Source organism: Hippocampus zosterae, chromosome 8 (assembly GCF_025434085.1).
Source record: "Hippocampus zosterae strain Florida chromosome 8, ASM2543408v3, whole genome shotgun sequence".
Lineage (NCBI taxonomy): Eukaryota > Metazoa > Chordata > Actinopteri > Syngnathiformes > Syngnathidae > Hippocampus > Hippocampus zosterae.
The window spans coordinates 24,194,263-24,212,719 of record NC_067458.1 but is presented as its reverse complement, the minus strand read 5'-3'; the positions used below and the strand labels follow the sequence as shown (position 1 = coordinate 24,212,719).

At 45.9% G+C, this 18,457-nt stretch overlaps 3 protein-coding genes across 4 annotated transcripts; 1 reads left to right on the top strand and 2 right to left on the bottom strand.

The window, feature by feature from the left end:
* Window positions 1-635: 635 nt before the first annotated feature.
* Window positions 636-7,328, bottom strand: mccc1 (methylcrotonyl-CoA carboxylase subunit). The gene is made up of 19 exons (XM_052072744.1): window positions 7,016-7,328; window positions 6,601-6,644; window positions 6,209-6,348; window positions 6,025-6,120; window positions 5,728-5,849; window positions 5,488-5,635; window positions 4,706-4,827; window positions 4,509-4,620; window positions 4,230-4,311; window positions 4,022-4,149; window positions 3,760-3,943; window positions 2,966-3,075; window positions 2,422-2,638; window positions 2,259-2,345; window positions 2,037-2,086; window positions 1,826-1,963; window positions 1,629-1,736; window positions 1,410-1,481; window positions 636-1,319 (listed from the first exon to the last, which is right to left on the bottom strand). Exons 1-19 carry the CDS (start codon window positions 7,069-7,071, stop codon window positions 1,188-1,190), a joined length of 2,148 nt encoding a protein of 715 aa, XP_051928704.1. The 5' UTR covers window positions 7,072-7,328; the 3' UTR covers window positions 636-1,187.
* Window positions 7,329-7,848: 520 nt separating this feature from the next.
* Window positions 7,849-12,022, bottom strand: LOC127606241 (lysosome-associated membrane glycoprotein 3). 2 transcript variants are annotated; one of them, XM_052074348.1, is made up of 8 exons: window positions 11,744-12,022; window positions 10,379-10,483; window positions 10,203-10,285; window positions 8,574-8,699; window positions 8,401-8,473; window positions 8,249-8,315; window positions 8,145-8,184; window positions 7,849-8,064 (listed from the first exon to the last, which is right to left on the bottom strand). In XM_052074348.1, exons 1-8 carry the CDS (start codon window positions 11,781-11,783, stop codon window positions 7,990-7,992), a joined length of 609 nt encoding a protein of 202 aa, XP_051930308.1. In that variant the 5' UTR covers window positions 11,784-12,022; the 3' UTR covers window positions 7,849-7,989. The 2 variants fall into 2 exon arrangements, with proteins under 2 accessions (XP_051930308.1, XP_051930307.1); XM_052074347.1 differs by having other exon boundaries at window positions 8,145-8,315; window positions 11,744-12,020.
* A 1,424-nt stretch (window positions 12,023-13,446) lies between these two features.
* On the top strand, window positions 13,447-17,812 carry kng1 (kininogen 1). Its single transcript, XM_052074346.1, has 9 exons — window positions 13,447-13,571; window positions 13,700-13,777; window positions 14,301-14,438; window positions 15,522-15,638; window positions 15,750-15,825; window positions 16,053-16,222; window positions 16,297-16,407; window positions 16,503-16,601; window positions 17,159-17,812. The coding sequence occupies exons 2-9, from the start codon at window positions 13,721-13,723 to the stop codon at window positions 17,450-17,452; spliced, it is 1,062 nt and encodes a 353-aa protein (XP_051930306.1). The 5' UTR covers window positions 13,447-13,571; window positions 13,700-13,720; the 3' UTR covers window positions 17,453-17,812.
* The last annotated feature ends 645 nt before the right edge of the window (window positions 17,813-18,457 follow it).

Sequence of the window (18,457 nt, the reverse complement as noted above, 5' to 3'; positions counted from 1 at the left end):
TGGTTAAAAACTCTACCATAATGAATAAGTTATTTATCAAATGGCTTTATTTATTATTTGTTTAAAATAACATCGAAAGCCACTCGACTAAGTGGAAATAATATGACGTAAAGAATACAGAGAATAATTTTGTTTACATATTTATGAAAATAACATAAGTTAGTTATTCTCAGAAAAGTAAATTTATTAAATGTACTTTTCTGAGAATGTTTAGGACAGCAGAGAAGGCCTTGCTGGCCATGACAGAACAGCACTGCGGGGTACAAATTGTGCACAACCTCAAATCCCACCCCAAACGTTTTGAAAAAGTCCATAATTGTGATAATCTTGTATTAAAATGTTCTACTGAAGGCTACCCATTCCAGCTAAAAACACGACCATGAAAAAACGATCACGTCTAGTCGGCCTCCAAATGCAAATACAGTGCAGTACATTCAAGTGACGTTTTGACTACTTGCACATTAAAAGGTACAGTGTGGAATGTAGTGCCATCTAGCGGTAAACTAATAGAATGCCACGACCTCAGCGTGCTCATTTTGAAGCTAGCAATATTTATGAATTTTGGGGTAGGTTCAGCAAGATGGGATTTTTTTTTTCCCTGAAACGTCATAGCTATAAATTACGACCCCTGGTAATATCCGTATAATGCTAAAACCTTTATTTATACGATTTCAAAACAAACAAAAAGACCTCAGAAACATCATGTGCTAGGAAAAAAAGTACAGATATTTTTAAACGTTTATGGACACACAAAGCCATCTCTAATTCAAAGTTGACCGTGTGATTCAAACACGAGACCAGAGGACCAAGATTTGCATATTAGTAATTAAGAAACAGTAAACAGATGAGTCGATTTGCACTTTTTGCTTTAAAAAAAAAAATCACCTCACACGAGCTACAAACTACAAAACTTTCTGGAGTGTAAGGGATATTCTAATTGAGCAAACACTTTCATGTAAGAGTATAAATATTTCATGATCAAGGAAGGCTTTTAAAGCAATGTACACACCGGCATCTGGGATGTCAATCTCCCCCGCCCCGCCAAAATAAAATAAAATAATAATAATAATAATTTGTGTCGGAGAGTAAAGGCCACTTTTTTTTTTTTTTTTGGAGCCTCCAAGTGAAAAAGATCAGCCTCGGCCAGTGCAGTCGTAGCCTGGGCAGCTGCTAAGTTTTCCGTTGACCTACTGGGCCCCCTCCTGGTCAACCCCGCCCTCTTCTTCCAGCTCCACCAAAGGAGCGTGCCGATTGGCCTGAGCGCCCTCGTTGAAGAAGACCTTGGCGATCACGCCCGCCTTGGGTGCCCGGATGATGTGCTGTTGAGGCATCGAAACAAATCGCACGTCATGCAACCGCCGTCGGGAGAGAGGAAGTCCGCGTGGGCGCGTCTGGGCGTGCTTTCTCACCTCCATCTTCATGGCGATCATGACCATCAGCGGGTCACCGACGTTCACTTTGTCGCCCGCCTTCACCAGCACCTAACGCAAACCAAGTCATTGTCAGTCTGAAAATATTTGCGGAAATACCGTTTGTGTTTTTGTCATCGAAAAGTATTGTTTTTGCTGCCAGTGAACTAAGTTGAAGTGAGTTGAGGAAGCCGTCGCGTGCGGATGAAACGAAGGCACCTTCTCGATCGTTCCGGTCATGGGAGCCACGGCGCCGCCCTGAGCGCCGGATCCGCTGGCGGCGGCCAGATACTTTGGAAGCGGAACGGACACGTCGGCGCCCCCCTCCTGCGCGAGACGGCACAACGGTCAGACGGCGGCGGCGGCGGGACGACGGCGAAGCGTCTGAAGAGAGCGGAGAACCCCAAAGCGCTGACCGCGGAGAAAAGGTGAACGACGTTGTCCACGATGACGAGTTTGGGTCGAGACTTGACGCCGTTGACGGAGGAGTGCAGGAAGGAAGCTCCGCCCTCTGTCTCCAGCTCCCCCGTCACATGGAACAGCTCCTCGCCCAACTGAAAATAAAAAAAACAAATTCCTACGGCTTCCCTGAACGCATCGTGAAGCATCTGTTCAAATGTGCCGCACCTGCATGGCGTAGCTCCCGTCTTGGTTGTACGTGATGACCACGATCACCTCTGAAAAGCAAATCCGAATCGTTTCTCGATCGCGAGCGCAACTGAGACTTGCAACTTCCTACCAAGCTTTCTAGTCGTCCAATCGAAAAATATCAACAAGTAATTCCTTGAATGCGCCAAACGGGCCAGTTTGCTGGCTCCCGGTTCGAGCGCCACCACGCCAGTGACTTACTCTCGTCTCCCAGCTGCAGCGCCAAGCTCCTGTGCAAGCGCGTGTTCAGCCTCCAGCCGCGACTCGAGCCAAATGGCGAGGAAGGATCTGGGTGGGGGGGCAGAGAGACGTGAGCCGTGACGCCTCTTTTTTCCTCCGCCGGCCGCTTCCGACGCTTCCTCACCCGCGGAGGCGCCCGCCGAGTCCTCTGCGCCTTTCTTCTCGCGCAGCAGCAGGCCCAGCGCCGCCTGGCAGACGGTGGCCCCGGAAGGGGCTTTGGGCGGTGGGAAGAGATCGGCGTAGTGCTGAGGGATGAAGCTGGTGCTCACGTTGCCCGCCTCAAAGTCCGGGTGGGCCGAGAGGCTCAGCAGGAACTCGATGTTGGTGCTCAGACCGACAATCTGACGGCACCGCAAAAAAAAAATGAAAATTCAAAAAAAAAAAAATTCAAAACGCTTTTCATGTAACGAAAGGTGCAACCATTAAATCAATTGAAAGACAATTGCGAAAATTAAATCGGCCATTATTTTTTTTAGCCAAGCAATGAATCGATTGGATGTCTTTTAAAAAAACATTTAAATGCTCAGAATTTCAACTTTCAATTTTCAGGAGTCCACCAAGAAAATCGAGAGATTGTCTTTGTGTCAATTTAAAAATGTAACAATTTTGTGTGTGTGTGTGTGTGTGTGTGTGTGTGCGCAGCAACTCCAGTTGGTTGTTGGTCTTACATTATATTGCCTCAAGCTGTAGCGCAGCTTCTGTAAGGCAGCACGGCGGTCCTCCCCCCACACAACAAGCTTTGCTATCATCGGGTCATAGTGAGCGGACACCTCGTCTCCTACAAACACACACACACACACACACACACACACACACACACACACACACACACACACACACACACAGGATAAATTAATTCAGGGCTTCGCACAGCTCCTCAGTAAGTATGAAGGCTTTGGCAATCTTCTCTGTATGATAAATGACCACTAGATGGCAGGAGTGGTCTGTAGGCCTTCAAATAGGTGTCAAACGGTCAATAATGGCTGCCACCGGTTCTCCCAATTAGGGACTAACTGCTGGAATTAAGGGCGGCACGGTAGTCCAGTGGTTAGCACGTTGGCTTCACAGTGCAGAGGTACCGGGTTCGATTCCAGCTCCGGCCTCCCTGTGTGGAGTTTGCATGTTCTCCCCGGGCCGGCGTGGGTTTTCTCCGGGTGCTCCGGTTTCCTCCCACATTCCAAAAACATGCGTGGCAGGCTGATTGAACACTCTAAATTGTCCCTAGGTGTGAGTGTGAGCGTGGATGGTTGTTCGTCTATGTGTGCCCTGCGATTGGCTGGCAACCGATTCAGGGTGTCCCCCGCCTACTGCCCGAAGACGGCTGGGATAGGCTCCAGCACCCCCCGCGACCCTAGTGAGGATCAAGCGGCTTGGAAGATGAATGAATGAATGAATGAATGCCGTTTATCCTATGAATGCAGACAGCAAACATTTGGGGGGGGAAGCGATTTGAAACTCGCACCTTCTCGGACTCCGGTCTCGATGCGCGTGTGCTCGTCTGGCGCAGGCGTGGAGAGATGTAGCAGAGGCCCCGCCCCTGGGAGGAAGTCGTTGTTGGGATCCTCCGCATAAATCCGCGCCTCAAAGGAATGACCTCTGAGCATGATGTCATTTTGAAGCAGGGGTAAGCGCTCCCCCGCCGCCACCTGCGGGAGATGACGGGCCCCCCCCCCATCATGAGATCCAGATTCAAGAGACGCCAGAACGCAGCGCGCCCGGCTCACCCTCAGCTGCCACTCCACCAGATCCGTGCCGGTGATCATCTCCGAGACGGGATGCTCCACCTGCAGCCTGGTGTTCATCTCCATGAAGTAGAAATTGTGCTGGGCGTCCATGATGAACTCGACTGTGCCTGCGCAGCCACGCGGCACACGAGTGTTATGGGAAGGAGGCTAGCATAGCGGTAAACCCGCGCGTGCGTGCGTACGTGACCTGCGCCGACGTAGTTGACGGCCTTTGCCGCTCTCACGGCTGCTTCACCAAGTTTTCGGCGAACCTCAGCATTGATGCCAGGCTGTAACCAAAAAAAAAAAAAAGCATTGTTCACTGATCAGATGCACGTGATCACAATATGACCTCAAAATGAATTCATGGCGTCAAGGGTCTGTTTCGGGGCCCCTTCTTTTTTTGCCCCACAACATCTCTCATGATCATGACGCGTTTCAAACTTGGGTCACGTAGTTGATAGGCACGTGGTAGATAGACACTGACTCCCGGCGCTTCCTCGATGATCTTCTGATGTCTCCTCTGGACGCTGCAGTCCCTCTCAAACAGGTAGACGGCGTTCCCGTGCGTGTCCCCAAACACCTGAACCTCAACGTGTCTGCACACGTGGCACGATGAGGACAATCCAAAAGTCACTCTGGCGTCAACAGCGCCGAAGTTAAGTTTCCCTTTTTATTTCTGACCTGGGATCCTCCACAAATTTCTCGATCAGCATGACGTCATCATTGAAGGATTTCCTGGCTTCTCGTCTCGCAGACTCCAACTGCTCCAAGAAGTCAGAGTCGGACCGTGCAATGCGCATCCCCTGAACACACGGCAACGTGCAGAAGTTATTTCTTTCATTTCCATGACTTCTTACTTACAATGGTTTCTCCTTAACTTGGAGCCCACTAATTTGCAGATTTTTTTTTGTTTCCCCCTTTTTGATGGGAAGCAAACCTGTTTTTCGTGGAAAATGTACTATGGACGTTTATCAGTGTTTTTTGTAGAATTTGGAGATTTAGGAAAAAAAAATCAGTATAGTTTTGGGGTCAAATAACACAATTTACCACTAGGTGGCAGTCATGACCGAGTTGCACTTGTACTGGGTCTTAAATTGCCCAATACTACACACGTGAGTAGGCCTAATAATTTTTTTTGCGGCTTCGGAATGACAGGAGACAATTATCAATTAGCAATAATATTAAAATGTTGAGTGAGTCAATTTTTGTGTATAAAAAAAATTGCAAAAAAAAAATACATAAAATGAGTAATGTTAGTTTGCCATTACGCAGTTTTGTGTTGTCCTTGAATGGTCATTTCTATGCACAAAACACTTGATATACATATATACATATATATATATATATATATATATATATGTGTATTTTTAAATAATAATAATATTATTTTAATGATTAATTACGTTTGGGAGCTTTTCTAACAGATCCTCTAAGGCCACTCCACCCTGAACACGCCACCTCACCTTGCCACCCCCTCCGCGGACCGCTTTGATCATCACAGGGTAGCCAATCTTTTCCGCCTCCGCTCGCAGTCTCTCGTTTGATTGGTCATCGCCATGGTAGCCTCCGATGATTGGCACCCCGGCAGCCGACATGATGTGTTTGGATGTGCTGAAACGTAAATGAAAAGTATGTTGCCATTCTCACCGAGCTCGGCGGGGGCAACACACAACATGGCGGCAAAATGATATTCTTCAGTGTACCTCTTAATGCCCATGTCCCGGATGGCAGAAGATGGCGGTCCAATGAAGATGATTCCATTTTGTTTACAAGCCTCTGCGAACTCGGTGTTTTCGGACAGAAAGCCGTAACCTGGGTGGACTGCCTAAACACACAAACACAGACAACAGACTAAACACACATTGGTCCCCACAAAGTACTTTTTGGTTTCAAATAGGTTGGTGACCCCCAATTTAAAAACAAAGATTCAAAACTACTGAAAAACTGTTGTTAGAAGTGTAATAACGGCACGTGTGTCCGCCGAGTACCCAACCACTCACATGTGATCCAGATTTCTTGGCCACTTCTAAAACCTTCTCCATGTTGAGATAACTCTGCTGGGAGGCAGGCGGCCCAATGTGGTAGGCTTCATCGGCCTGGAAAAACAGTGCGAATAGAGAATGGAGTTTGAATATGTTTGGGAATTATGGGGACCTTTCAAAGACGGACGTTGAACCGACTCACCATGGCCACGTGCATCGAGTGGCTGTCAGCATCGCTGTACACAGCAACAGAACGGACGCCCATCTTCTTTGCCGTGCGCATGACTCGACAGGCGATCTCCCCTCGATTGGCTATCAGTACCTTCTCGATCCTTCCCCTGCCTAGCAACGGCATGACAATCTTTCAGTAGACGTTCGGCAAAATCAAAACGTGATTGGATAAGATCCTGCAAATTGCACTGTTTGCATTAGAATCATCAAGTTTCACCAGAAAATAAGGGATGACTGCTGGATCTATCGTGTAACACTAATCTGTGCATCCAACGATACTTAATGCAGCTCTGCTTACCAACTAACGAGAATTACATTTAAAGTACATCATTCAAAATCCAAAGCCACATGAGCATCTCTCACCTCCCGAAATAAGTCTCGCTCCTCTTTTGGTCCATAACAATTTCCTGCAATACATTTTTTTTGCACAACATGAATTGATGATGGGTAATCGGTTCACAAACAGTGGAGCACTGAATACAACGTAAACAGAAGCCCTGTCACTTCATTTAACCTTGCTCGGATACGAACAAAGGCAGACTTCTGTACAATAAGTCATATTTCAGCTCGATAGTTGTGACAATCTCCGCAACAGTTAAGGTTTAGCAACAACTTGTAATTTTTAGTCTTCGTGGTCGATTGTAGTTATCTCGGGTTGACATTTCCAAAAGTGATTGCTAGCAAGCTAATGAAAAAAAAAAGGATGAGCGTCCCCGGTGACACGACAGCGCGGGCAATATTTTGGAGACAACGGCGTGCAAGTCATTCATTCACTCACTGTGTGAATATCCTTAGACCGTGGAGAGTCGGGAAACTTAGAATGACTGCAGCCATTGCTGGCAGCTTGTACGACAAGCTAGCTTGCTAGCTTGAATACTGCTCTAGAAAAAGGCGAAGCGATATTGTCAAAACACACAAAAAAAGGAGTCAAATATTTCCGCTTTGGTAAAGCCAACCTAATTTGTGACGGACGCTTAAAATGCGTAATTAGCTCACAATTTGACGCGTAAAAAAATTATGTATTTGGACCCAAGTTTGTATTGTATTTTTGAGCTTTACGGGGATTCGTAGTGTCGGTGGCCAATGAGCGACGAGGACGCGGAGGCGGGAGGTTGCTGCAATTACGGCAAAGCACAAGCAGGTGGCAGCATTTCAAGGTTACAGTCAGAGAACTGCATAGTACAGCACTGCATTTCCTGTAACGCAAGAGCGCTCTTCAGCGTTTGGCGTGTCTCCTGAGTTAAAAGCATTGCACGCTCCTCTTGGAAGACTCTTGCAATATTTGTTGCAAAAATCTAGACGTTTTTTTTGTCTTCAAAACTAAGTATATAATTGTTTTTCATGTATGAATGATTGATATGATAAATCTTTATTATTATGATGTCGTCTTGTTTTACAAATAATAGAAATTAAACATACAATGGTGGAAATCTATCTGACTTCATCAAGTGTAATAAAAATATAATAAAAATACTTTTACATGGACTAAAATATCTCACCCGTCCTCATTTTGGTCTCAGGTGAGCCGCAGTTGATCCCAACCGACAGTGATTGTGAGATTTGACCCACCCTGGACTGGTTGACAACTGATCACAGCGGTATGCAAACACATTGTCCATAATTTCAGGAGATTTTACTGAGCGACAACATCAAAATACCAAATGATAGAAACAATTCCAGACAGAGCTCAGAGACGTTCGTAGCCACCAGTGCGATTTTCTTTCAACAATAAGAAAGTCAGGAGAGCAATCATTAAAAGGCCAACCGCCACAGCCCAAAGGATGATGGGGATGATCCTCTGATTATAATCGGCCAAACACTCGTCCACTGAAAAAGAGGAAGCAGATTAAAAAAAAAAACATAACACACGCAATTGCTGATGAATCGAATCGAAGTGTCTGCTGCACCTTCTCCATAATGTCCACCGGGCACACCGAATGCCTGCATCTGAAGAAATACCAATTTAATGCTCATTTCTGAAGATGTCTGAAGCACGTTTGTGGATTTGCACCTAAAGCTTCGACCGTAAGACGCCGCAAACAGCTTGCCATGGGACACCGAACCCAAATAAGTCTTATCTGAAAGCAACAAAAGGACAAACTTCATGCTCAGAAACAGTTGGCTTATGTCAACGGTCCTTTCTTTTTTTTTTTTTAGTCTTACTTGCACATCCGAAGCAGACGGGCCGAGGAGACAATGAAGCTGTCAGCTTGGTGACGTGGAACTGATTCTTTTCCTGGGAAGAGAAAAGAAAAACCGTGCTTTGTGATTTAAAAAAAATTTTTTTTTTTTGTTTCCTGCACTTGAAAGTCGCCCAAGGGTGGCATGCGCTGTACCTTTTTGAACGTGAACTGCAGGCTGGCGGCATGATCGGGGAGGGTGAGAGACAAGACGGCCGATTCCCTGCGACAGGACCCACTCACGTGGACCCTGAGAGGGTCCAAGTTGAAAAACCAGCTCTTCTGAATGTGTTCAAATGACAACATGTGATTACTCGTTCTCTCCATTCGCCCCCATTGCAGATTACGCGACGTGTTTTACAGTAAACGTACGAGCACAATGAAGAAATAAATGAAGCAGACTGGTACATTTTGAAAGACAATGATTTGTAAATGATTAGTACCAAAATAAAAAAAAAAACAGCTCCTTCTTGAGCAGTGGCTTTCTCGTCGTGATATGTTTTTATGACCCGGTCACTTTAGGAGTTAAATTGTCAAGAGGTGTGCACTGTCGATAGTGGGGTGGGGCATTGCTGACCAGAAAACACAGTCAAACCTCGGTTTTCAAACATCTCTGTTCTCGACCAAATCGGTTTTCGACCAAAAATTTCACGTTTTTTTAAAGCCTCGGATTACGACCGAAAATCGTTTCTCGACCAAACTGAGCGCACTTGAATGCGCCACTTGACTCCTCCCGCCTTCCTTACGCGAGGAAGTGACGCTTCCTAGGGTCGTGTTCCATTGTGAGCAGACATGTTCAATATTTCTTTTGTTTTTTTTAAAGAGCGTGGTTTTGGTTTTCGGAGAAATTGGTTGTCGAACAGCCTTCAGGAATGGATTATGGCAGGCATGTCCAAAGTCCGGCCCGCGGTCGAATTTCATCCGGCCCTCGGCCCCTGTCATAAACACGTGTTGCATTGACTGAGGTCTCGTAGACTGGGGAGTGATGTTTCATAGAGTACTGCTTCCCTCTAGTGGCTAAATGAGTAATAGCATTCACTAAATGAGTAATAGCATTTAGACACTAGAGGGCATCACTCACGAGTTAACAAGACATCACTCCGTGTTTATATTGACTGATATGTCATATTTCAAATTCCTGTTTCAAATGAACCAAAAGAAATTCTTAAGATTGTTGAAATTAAAATAAAAATGGAAATGTGAAACAGACTGGCTTACTAAAATTCGTTGAACAATATTGTTGTTCAATGTAAAGAATGTCAGCCAAGGTCGGCCCCGCGACATTTTACCACATAAAATCTGGCCCCCTTGGCAAAAAGTTTGGACACCCCTGGATTATGGTCAAAAATTGAGGTATGACTGTCCCATGATTTCCATTTCCCATGGATAAGATGGCCGCCGGCTCCCAAAAATCACCCCGTGGAAGCCGTTAAAAAAAAAAAATTCTGTGTACCTGTGGATAATAAGGTTATACTTTTAATTTTGCAAAGCACACTGAGTGAGCTCACGTCTGCTGCCTAATGGCTCCCTCTATTGGCCGTAAAAATAATTACACTTAGCAACGGCTATGGAACATCGAATTGATTATCAATGATCAATGTTGTATGGGGGGGGGGAAAAAAGCACGTCTGCATTTAGTTATCCGGAAAAAGTACGAGACATTTCACAAATGTCCGATTTGTTGTTTTTTTTAATCCCACTTCTGTCAATATTGACATTCAAGAAAGCCTGCCTTGAGCGGAAGCTGCACACACAATCCCGCATAGACAAGAGTGAGCGTGCAACCTTCTTAATGATGACAATATACTGTGCTCCCAGGGTAGCTTTGACACACAGTTCCCCCCGTGGGTTTGTCACAGTGTAGGTTCCTGCAGAAAAGCACAACGCCCCAAAAAAAAAAAAATGCTTGGTGAGATACAGTCCACAGAGTGAACGGCGAACGAGGTGAGACGTGTACCGACCGATCAGAGGGAGAACGTCCAAAGGGCGCAGGACAGGCCGGTAGATGTGAGCCCCAAAACTTGAAGCGGCAACGACGGAGTTGTCATTTCCGAGTGAGTGGACCCCTTTAGGAGAGAATCACGTGATTTATCCATCGATCCATTTGCAACACCGCTTATCCGACCAGAACAGGGTCGGGCGGATGACACCCGGAACTGGTCGCTAGTCAGTCGCAGGGCACATAAGAGACAAACAAGCACGAACCCACGCTGCCCGCTCACAAATCAGGCGAGTGGACCGCATCATTTCATTCATTCATTCATTCATCTTCCGTACCGCTTGATCCTCACTAGGGTCGCGGGGGGGTGCTGGAGCCCATCCCAGCCGTCTCCGGGCAGTAGGCGGGGGACACCCCGAATCGGTTGCCAGCCAATCGCAGGGCACACAGAGACGAACAACCATGCACGCTCACACTCACACCTAGGGACAATTTAGAGCGTCCAATCAGCCTGCCACGCATGTTTTTGGAATTTGGGAGGAAACCGGAGCACCCGGAGAAAACCCACGCAGGCCCGGGGAGAACCTGAATCGGTTGCCAGCCAATCGCAGGGCACACAGAAACGAACAACCATTCGCACTCACACCTAGGGACAATTTAGAGCGTCCAATCAGCCTGCCACGCATGTTTTTGGAATGTGGGAGGAAACCGGAGCACCCGGAGAAAAGCCACGCAGGCCCAGGGAGAACATGCAAACTCCACACAGGGAGGCCGGAGCTGGAATCGAACCCGGTACCTCTGCACTGTGAAGCCCACGTGCTAACCACTGGACTACCGGGCCGCCTCACCGCATCATTTATTCTTTCAAACTATTACATCAGGAAAAAAGTACCGCTAATTAATGTTTCATATCGAGAACAAGTAGAATGGCGGTTTCTGAAACATTTATTTTGTGCAATTTTCTCCTCCCAATTTTGCTGCTGTCAACTGCAAATTTCCCCAGTGTGGGACGAATAAAGGTTATCTTATGTTAACAATTTGTTTTTTTTTTTAAAGAGGTCATTTCACAAGATGTCATGCTAGTTTGTCATTTCCTCGCGTCGATCTGCGTAAGTTTCCGGGTGTGGTACCTCAAATTTCTTTGGTTAGCGACAGCTGACTGGGACACACCTTAGTGAAAAAATAACTTTGTTACATGTGATGAATTAATCAGTTATGTCCCGAACACACACCCACACCACCCCACCCTAACCCAGACCAAAATTAGCGTCGCATGATCGCGAAAAGTGATTTCGTGTCAGTATTGAGCCGCGAAGCACAAGTTGATAACGCATCTTTTTTTTTTTTTGCGAACGCGAGCGTTAAGCCGCAAATGTCGTCGACGTACCTGGAATGAAAGCAGCCAAGAAAAGCAAACAAACATCCATTTGAACAACTGCCTTGCATTATAAAACAAAATGCAACAGCAAATGATCGGATGGCGAGCTCGGTGGACATGCGACTTCGGGTGGTTAAGACCATCTAAATGTGCAGCTTTTTTTTTCTTTTTTTTTTTCGAGTCTCTCAGAGAGGAAGTGCAGTGTCACGGGAAGGGGAGAAAGATGGTGTGTCACTCTGCCTCGACACCTCTCAAGTTTGAGAACGTTTTTTGGACATCTTGCGTGCATGAAAAAAAATAAATGAAAAAAATTGAAAATAAAAAAGCGGCCCGGTAGTCCAGTGGTTAGCACGTGGGCTTCACAGTGCAGAGATACCGGGTTCGATTCCAGCTCCGGCCTCCCTGTGTGGAGTTTGCATGTTCTCCCCGGGCCTGCGTGGGTTTTCTCCGGGTGCTCCGGTTTCCTCCCACATTCCAAAAACATGCGTGGCAGGCAGATTGAACACTCTAAATTGTCCCTCGGTGTGAGTGTGAGTGCGAATGGTTGTTCGTCTTTGTGTGCCCTGCGATTGGCTGGCAACCGATTCAGGGTGTCCCCCCGCCTACTGCCCGGAGACAGCTGGGATAGGCTCCAGCACCCCCCGCGACCCTAGTGAGGATCAAGCGGCTTGGAAGATGAATGAATGAATGAACGAAAATAAAAAAAATAAATAAAAGTTCCATTTTTGTTTTCAGGCCACGCCACATGATCGATATAATGGACACCAAAAGTATCCGCACTTGGGCCCACTATGCAACTGTATTTTCATGTCGGGAGAGTCAAGTCAACAGTATTTATCGAGCACTTTGAAACCGCCATCGCTGCATACAAAGTGCTGTACATGGAGCGATTTAACATACACAATAAACAGTAAGACAAATCCGTAATAAAGGCGGTAGAAAGCACCAAGCGGTAAAATCAAGAACAAATCTTAAGTCATGCTGAGTCGAACGCCAAAAAATACAAGTGACATACACTTGTCACTAGCGTAACAAGTTAGCGTACAAAGTTTGACAATCGCCGGTTTGGATAATACATAACAAGGAGGAGCTCCGCGATCGATTGTTGTTCTTTGGTTGAGATGGTGCAAAATCGTCTTTGCTCATGGGAACAGTTGGCTTTTGGGACAAGCTGTGTCGTTTAATAAAATGTGCTGTTCACCTTTCCAATTTGTGAGGGACAAATATTCAAAAAAAAAAAAAAAAACACGCACACAAAAAAAAAGATCCAATCTGAGGGGTTCAGTGCACCGGATGAATCAAAATGCTGGAGGGCAAAGGTCGCCGGGGACAAAGTACCAGCTAAACACACAAACCACACGCTTACTGTCTGGCACCACTGAGAGCCCTTCAACTCAAACTCTTGAAGGTTTCCTCTCGGTAGTCCGTACTTTTGGTACAAATTCACGAGTCGAGAGCGCGCGTGTGTCGCTGAAACACGCAAACGCACCCTCGGTTTGAAGTCACTGAGGGTTTGCCGCGAGGGGGGTCTCGCGTGCCGTCACGTCGCTCGCTTTGACTGAGCGGGTCAAACAAACAAGCAAACATTTACTCTCCTTGCTGTCGCACAAGCCGTGTGTATGTGTGTGTGTGTGTGTGTGTGTGTGTGTGTGTGTGTGTGTGTGCGTGCGTGTTGTGTATTCTGTCTGACCTCCTGTCCTGTGTGTTGACCGGTGAGTCATCATCATCATCCTCCTCCTCAGCGAGCTACATTTTCCGGAAAACTTCATTCAGTCGTCCATTCCAGGGTGAGGAGGAGTCGACGCCGATCGGATCAACCGCGAACCTCCGTCTAAGTGTGAGAGCAGCACATTCTTTTCAACCTTTTTTTTGGGGGGTGGGGGCTCTTTGATAGTTTTAACCAGTTGATGATATCGATTTTGCGTTTTGAGCTGAGGCCCAATTTTGTTCTGCTCTTTGCCTCAGAGTGGCCAAGAACCGAGCACAATGAGGAGTGGCGTGGCTTTGACTACGCTGGTTCTGTTGGGCCTCGTTTGCAGCCAGGTAAGGACGAATTTCAAGTGTTTGGTGACCGCCCGGAGAAATCGAGTCAAAGGAATTGGCAATTAACAAATTGCAAGCAGTTTTTTTTGGGGGGAGGGGCGCCGTTTTAGAACAAAACATATTATAAATACTTGGTTTGAGCATTTCCGTGACTGTTGATGTTTTACTTGTATTCCCTACGTTTCTACTCCTTACGTTACGAAAATAAGCTTGTTACGTTATTCAAACCCCGCAGATGAGGACACATGGTGAAAAAGACGAAATTTAGAGAGTTAAAATTAAGGAAGTAACATGCATAACAGATTCAGATGTGGAAGATATTCCTAATATTAAAAATAATAATAATAATGGGGGGAAAAAAAGGCTTATCCTTGGCGTTATTTACGATATGAGAATTGTTTCATGTGTCGGCGCAAAGAGTTATCTTGCGCCACCATTTTTAAAAAAAACAACCAGTGCAGAGGGATGTTATCATGTTCCCCGTGAAAGTTGTCTGTGACTGTCAAACGTTCTCCCCTTGAAGGACGTCCTGCCAGGCGTTCACATCTTCTGCGACGACCCGTCTGTCGAGAAGGCCGTTGCCAGCGCTCTACACATTTTCAATGACAGGCAGAGCACAAGCTTCAAGTTGGCCCTCTACCAGATATTAACGGCCACCAAGGTAAAGGAAAAAAAAAACGTTCAAGGCTAAAATGCACTGTTGCTGCCTCAAAGCCCATCGGTTGTCCGATTGGAAAATGATCATGTGCGACCGTTTCCCAAAACAGTTAATATGTAAGTTGAGGGGTTCATTGTTTTTAGTGGATAGCTCTACAAAGGAGAGCTGGAATCCTTTGAATGTAGTTTTATTAAAGGGGGTTGGGGGGGGGGGCGTCTGCACCACAGCACGTTCAAGACACAACTCCTTCTTCCGGCTACTAAAACACTTCCTGTTTTCTTCAGCCAATCAGACGCTGTCAACATAAATGTGTTTAAGGAATTGTCGAAGAGAATATAATTTAGGTAATTTTAACATCAAAGACAATATTCTAATGTTCAAACATAAAATAATAATAATTAACAATTTAACAAAAGCTTACAAATATATCGACAAGGCGTGCTATTGTAATATTAGGGCTTTGCCGTTCATTTGTGAGAAACATCCTACCCTTAAAACCGTGGCCTAATCACACCGTAAGAGCGGGAACGCATTTCACAATACATACAGATAATTAGCAAACATAGTTCACGCTAAACATTAAATATTTACAAACGCGAATGCTCATAGACATTATGACACAAAACACACCTTTTGACTCTTCGGAGGGGTTGCAAAGGGTAAAACGTGTTTGTTAGCCTTCGTAAATCAACTGTGGCCGCACTGAATGTGTCATGGTAACTCTTTGCGAATCGCGCTAAACAGGAAGCGTAAAACAGGAAGTGATCATTCAAATGTAAATGTAAAACAAATTATGTAAAATAATATAAAATCACTACTGCTCAGACAAATAAATGATTGTGTTTTTGACGGTGTTAGCAAATGTCAAAAATAATTTAAAATAATAAATAAAATATAAAATAATAATTTAAAAAATAATTTTTAAAAACGTCATTTTGAGTGAACAGCAGCATACACATTTTGCCTTTTGGTCACTAAAATACATAATGAACTCCTCATGGCTGTCTTTGGATACACAAATCATTTGTAAAATGTTGGTTCACAACTCAACCATATGTGTGTGTGTGTGTGTGTGTGTTTCCTCAGTCAGAGAACGGCTCGGAATCTTTCTACTCGCTGCATTTTTCGAGCAGGTTTACCGACTGCCCGTCAGGAAGTCCAAGACCTCACACAGATTGCAACTATGACCCGTATGGGCGCCAAGTAATGACATTTCATTGGGTTTCCACTCTTTGGGGAGTGAATTTGATCATTGTGGCCGACAAATGTCTTGGATTGACAAATTCTTCTACGAAATCCTGGTGTTTCCGATAGGTGCCTTTATTCTGCAATGCCACAGTGGCCATGACAGAGACTGAAGCTCACACGAAACAGGTGCACTGTCTGCTCGGTGAGTCACTCAGTTCATGTTGTGCCCGTTGTTTGAATTGTGACACAATCCTGAAAGATAACCAGCGGAGGAGCAATAATTCTTTCATATATAACTCACTCATCAAAATCAACCAGCACGACTTGCATGAAAGGGAAGCAACATGTCGCAATATGAAGAACCCAAAAGGCAAATGTGGATTTATGTCTTGAAGCCTCTAAATCATCTTTTTCACCAACTTTATCCAGATGACCACATCATGCCAGAAAGAGCTTCCTGTCTGGGCTGCCCGATCGAGATTGACGAGAACTCCGAGGACATTAAAGTTCCTCTCTCCTCCTCCATCTCCAAGTACAACTCCGTCTCAAACTCCACACACCTGTTTAGTCTGAACAACGTCGGACGCGCAACAAGACAGGTGAAGGCTCCCGGCGTCGATTTGGTGGGAGAGAGAAAAAGTATGGAGCGTTCAGATGTTTGGTGGCCTTCCAGGTGGTGGCGGGTTTCAGATTTAAACTGCAATTTGACATGAGGAAGACCACGTGTGCAAAGGCTGAACACAGCGAACTCAGTGACCTCTGCGTGCACGACGACGAGGCGACGGTAAACACGGCCGCCAAAACGTGTTTGTCTCGCTGTGTGTGTGAAGCTGGCGAGCCTCATTTCTCACAAGCTCTCTTCTGGTTGGGTGTTTGCAGGAGTTCGTCCATTGTGATTCCACAGTGGACGTCGCGCCATGGAGACATGTGCTCCCTCAGGCCAATATAGACTGCGCGGACGGTCCTCTGCCTCCTCAGGTATGCTCCCGGTCTCACCATCTTGCATGCAAAAATGATTTGGGGTGCTCAAAAAAAAAAAAAAAAAAATCACACAAAAAAAAATGGGGTTACTCATAGATGCCACTAGATGGCAGCAAACCACTAGAAGCTCCTCAACTCAACATACAATACAATAACAATACATGCTGATTTATGTAGCACTTTCACAACAGCGGCAGCAAAGCGCTTAACAAAACAGTTGACATAAAGTAAAATAATAAACACAACACATGACATAAAACACGTGCAGTCGTGCAGTCCGAACCACTTTCCCGTCACACGCTTTGTTCTTTTGAAGCACTTTGAGATGAAAGAGGAGAGAATCAACGTTCACGTTCAAGAGGTTTCAAAATGGTGGCTGAGCAACACTTTCATTGTTTTGTCCAGGGTATAAAAACAACAAATAAGTAAAAGTTTTTTTCAGGGGAAAAAAAAATGAATGTGCAATTGCGGAATAGCTTCATAAACATACAGATAGATGGATAAAATGCTGAGATCGCAACACACCTATACATTTTCCCCCCCCCCATTTTCAGCGTTCTAGTCGGCGCCTGCCTCCCGGCTGGACCCCGTTTAGGGACGCGAAAAGAGAAAATCCCGTCCGCGCATCGCTAGCACCAGACAAAGAGGAATCATCGGAGGAGGAAACGCCAAGCGCATCTCCCACTGCCCCAACGGCTGAAGGTGCAAATGACAACCCCTTCCCCTTCCACTGCCCATCCAAGCCATGGAAGGAATTCCACCCCGCCCATCCTGCCGCTCCCGCCCCGGATGGCACAGCTGCGCCTCCCACAATTAGGCCTCTCCGTGATGAAGACCTTCTGGTGTGAAGACGTTTGATTCCAAATCATCTCTTGGATCCTGCCCCCCCCCCCCCAGCCGATATCGAGCTGTTCAGCAAAAAAATCTCCACTTCGCCACAAAGAGGACTGCAAACGTGAAATCGAGAGAGGGTTTGATTCCAATTAGGAGTGAAAGAGTTGATCGCAGTCCACTGAATCCATTAAAATGATCAATCTTTGTATATATAATACAAGGCAACACCGTACACGTTCAAATCACGGCCGAGTGGCCACCGTAGTGCGGAAATGTTGAGATTTCCAAGTTGACCGATATGGAGAAAATAAAGTTGTTTTGACTTTTCTTTCCGGGCAATGGTATTTCTCAATGGAATAAAAATTCAATTCAGACCCTGTTGAGGAATGAATTATTTGTCTCTCTCAAATTTCAACTTAAAAAAATATTTGTGGGGATCCAGTCGATTTGCAATAGGAGGCCTGCAGCCAAACCCAAAACTGTTCCTGCCCTTGCCGTGGAAATAATTTTGGGCTTGACTGTGTATACACCCCATAAATAAGTAAACAAAAAATTTTTAAAACGATTTAAAGGCGGCTCGGTAGTCCAGTGGTTAGCACGTCGGCTTCACAGTGCAGAGGTACCGGGTTCGATTCCAGCTCCGGCCTCCCTGTGTAGAGTTTGCATGTTCTCCCCGGGCCTGCGTGGGTTTTCTCCGGGTGCTCCGGTTTCCTCCCACATTCCAAAAACATGCGTGGCAGGCTGATTGAACACTCTAAATTGTCCCTAGGTGTGAGTGTGAGTGGTTGTTCGTTTCTGTGTGCCCTGCGATTGACTGGCAACCGATTCAGGGTGTCCCCCGCCTACTGCCCGAAGACGGCTGGGATAGGCTCCAGCACCCCCCGCGACCCTAGTGAGGATCAAGCGGCTTGGAAGATGAATGAATGAATTTCAAGAAAGAATTTGTCTGAAAATGGTGACGGGGGAGAATAAATAACTAAGGGTGACGTGTTGATGATATCTCGTGTTGGTCGGTTGAA

Bases quoted from the DNA above. Each gene is read 5' to 3' on its own strand.
- mccc1 (XM_052072744.1), bottom strand. From the start codon at position 7,071: ATGGCTGCAGTCATTCTAAGTTTCCCGACTCTCCACGGTCTAAGGATA. The intron at 5,850-6,024 runs GTGAGTGGTTGG...TTGTGTGTTTAG, and splicing joins CCAAGAAATCTGGATCACAT to GCAGTCCACCCAGGTTACGG. The intron at 1,320-1,409 runs GTGAGAAAGCAC...ATGCCTCAACAG, and splicing joins TGATCGCCATGAAGATGGAG to CACATCATCCGGGCACCCAA.
- LOC127606241 (XM_052074347.1), bottom strand. From the start codon at position 11,783: ATGGATGTTTGTTTGCTTTTCTTGGCTGCTTTCATTCCAG. The intron at 10,484-11,743 runs GTACGTCGACGA...TCTCTCCTAAAG, and splicing joins CTTGGCTGCTTTCATTCCAG to GGGTCCACTCACTCGGAAAT. The intron at 8,700-10,202 runs GTTGCACGCTCA...GAACACATTCAG, and splicing joins ATATTGTCATCATTAAGAAG to AAGAGCTGGTTTTTCAACTT.
- kng1 (XM_052074346.1), top strand. From the start codon at position 13,721: ATGAGGAGTGGCGTGGCTTTGACTACGCTGGTTCTGTTGGGCCTCGTT. The intron at 14,439-15,521 runs GTAAAGGAAAAA...GTGTTTCCTCAG, and splicing joins AGATATTAACGGCCACCAAG to TCAGAGAACGGCTCGGAATC. The intron at 15,639-15,749 runs GTAATGACATTT...TGTTTCCGATAG, and splicing joins ATGACCCGTATGGGCGCCAA to GTGCCTTTATTCTGCAATGC.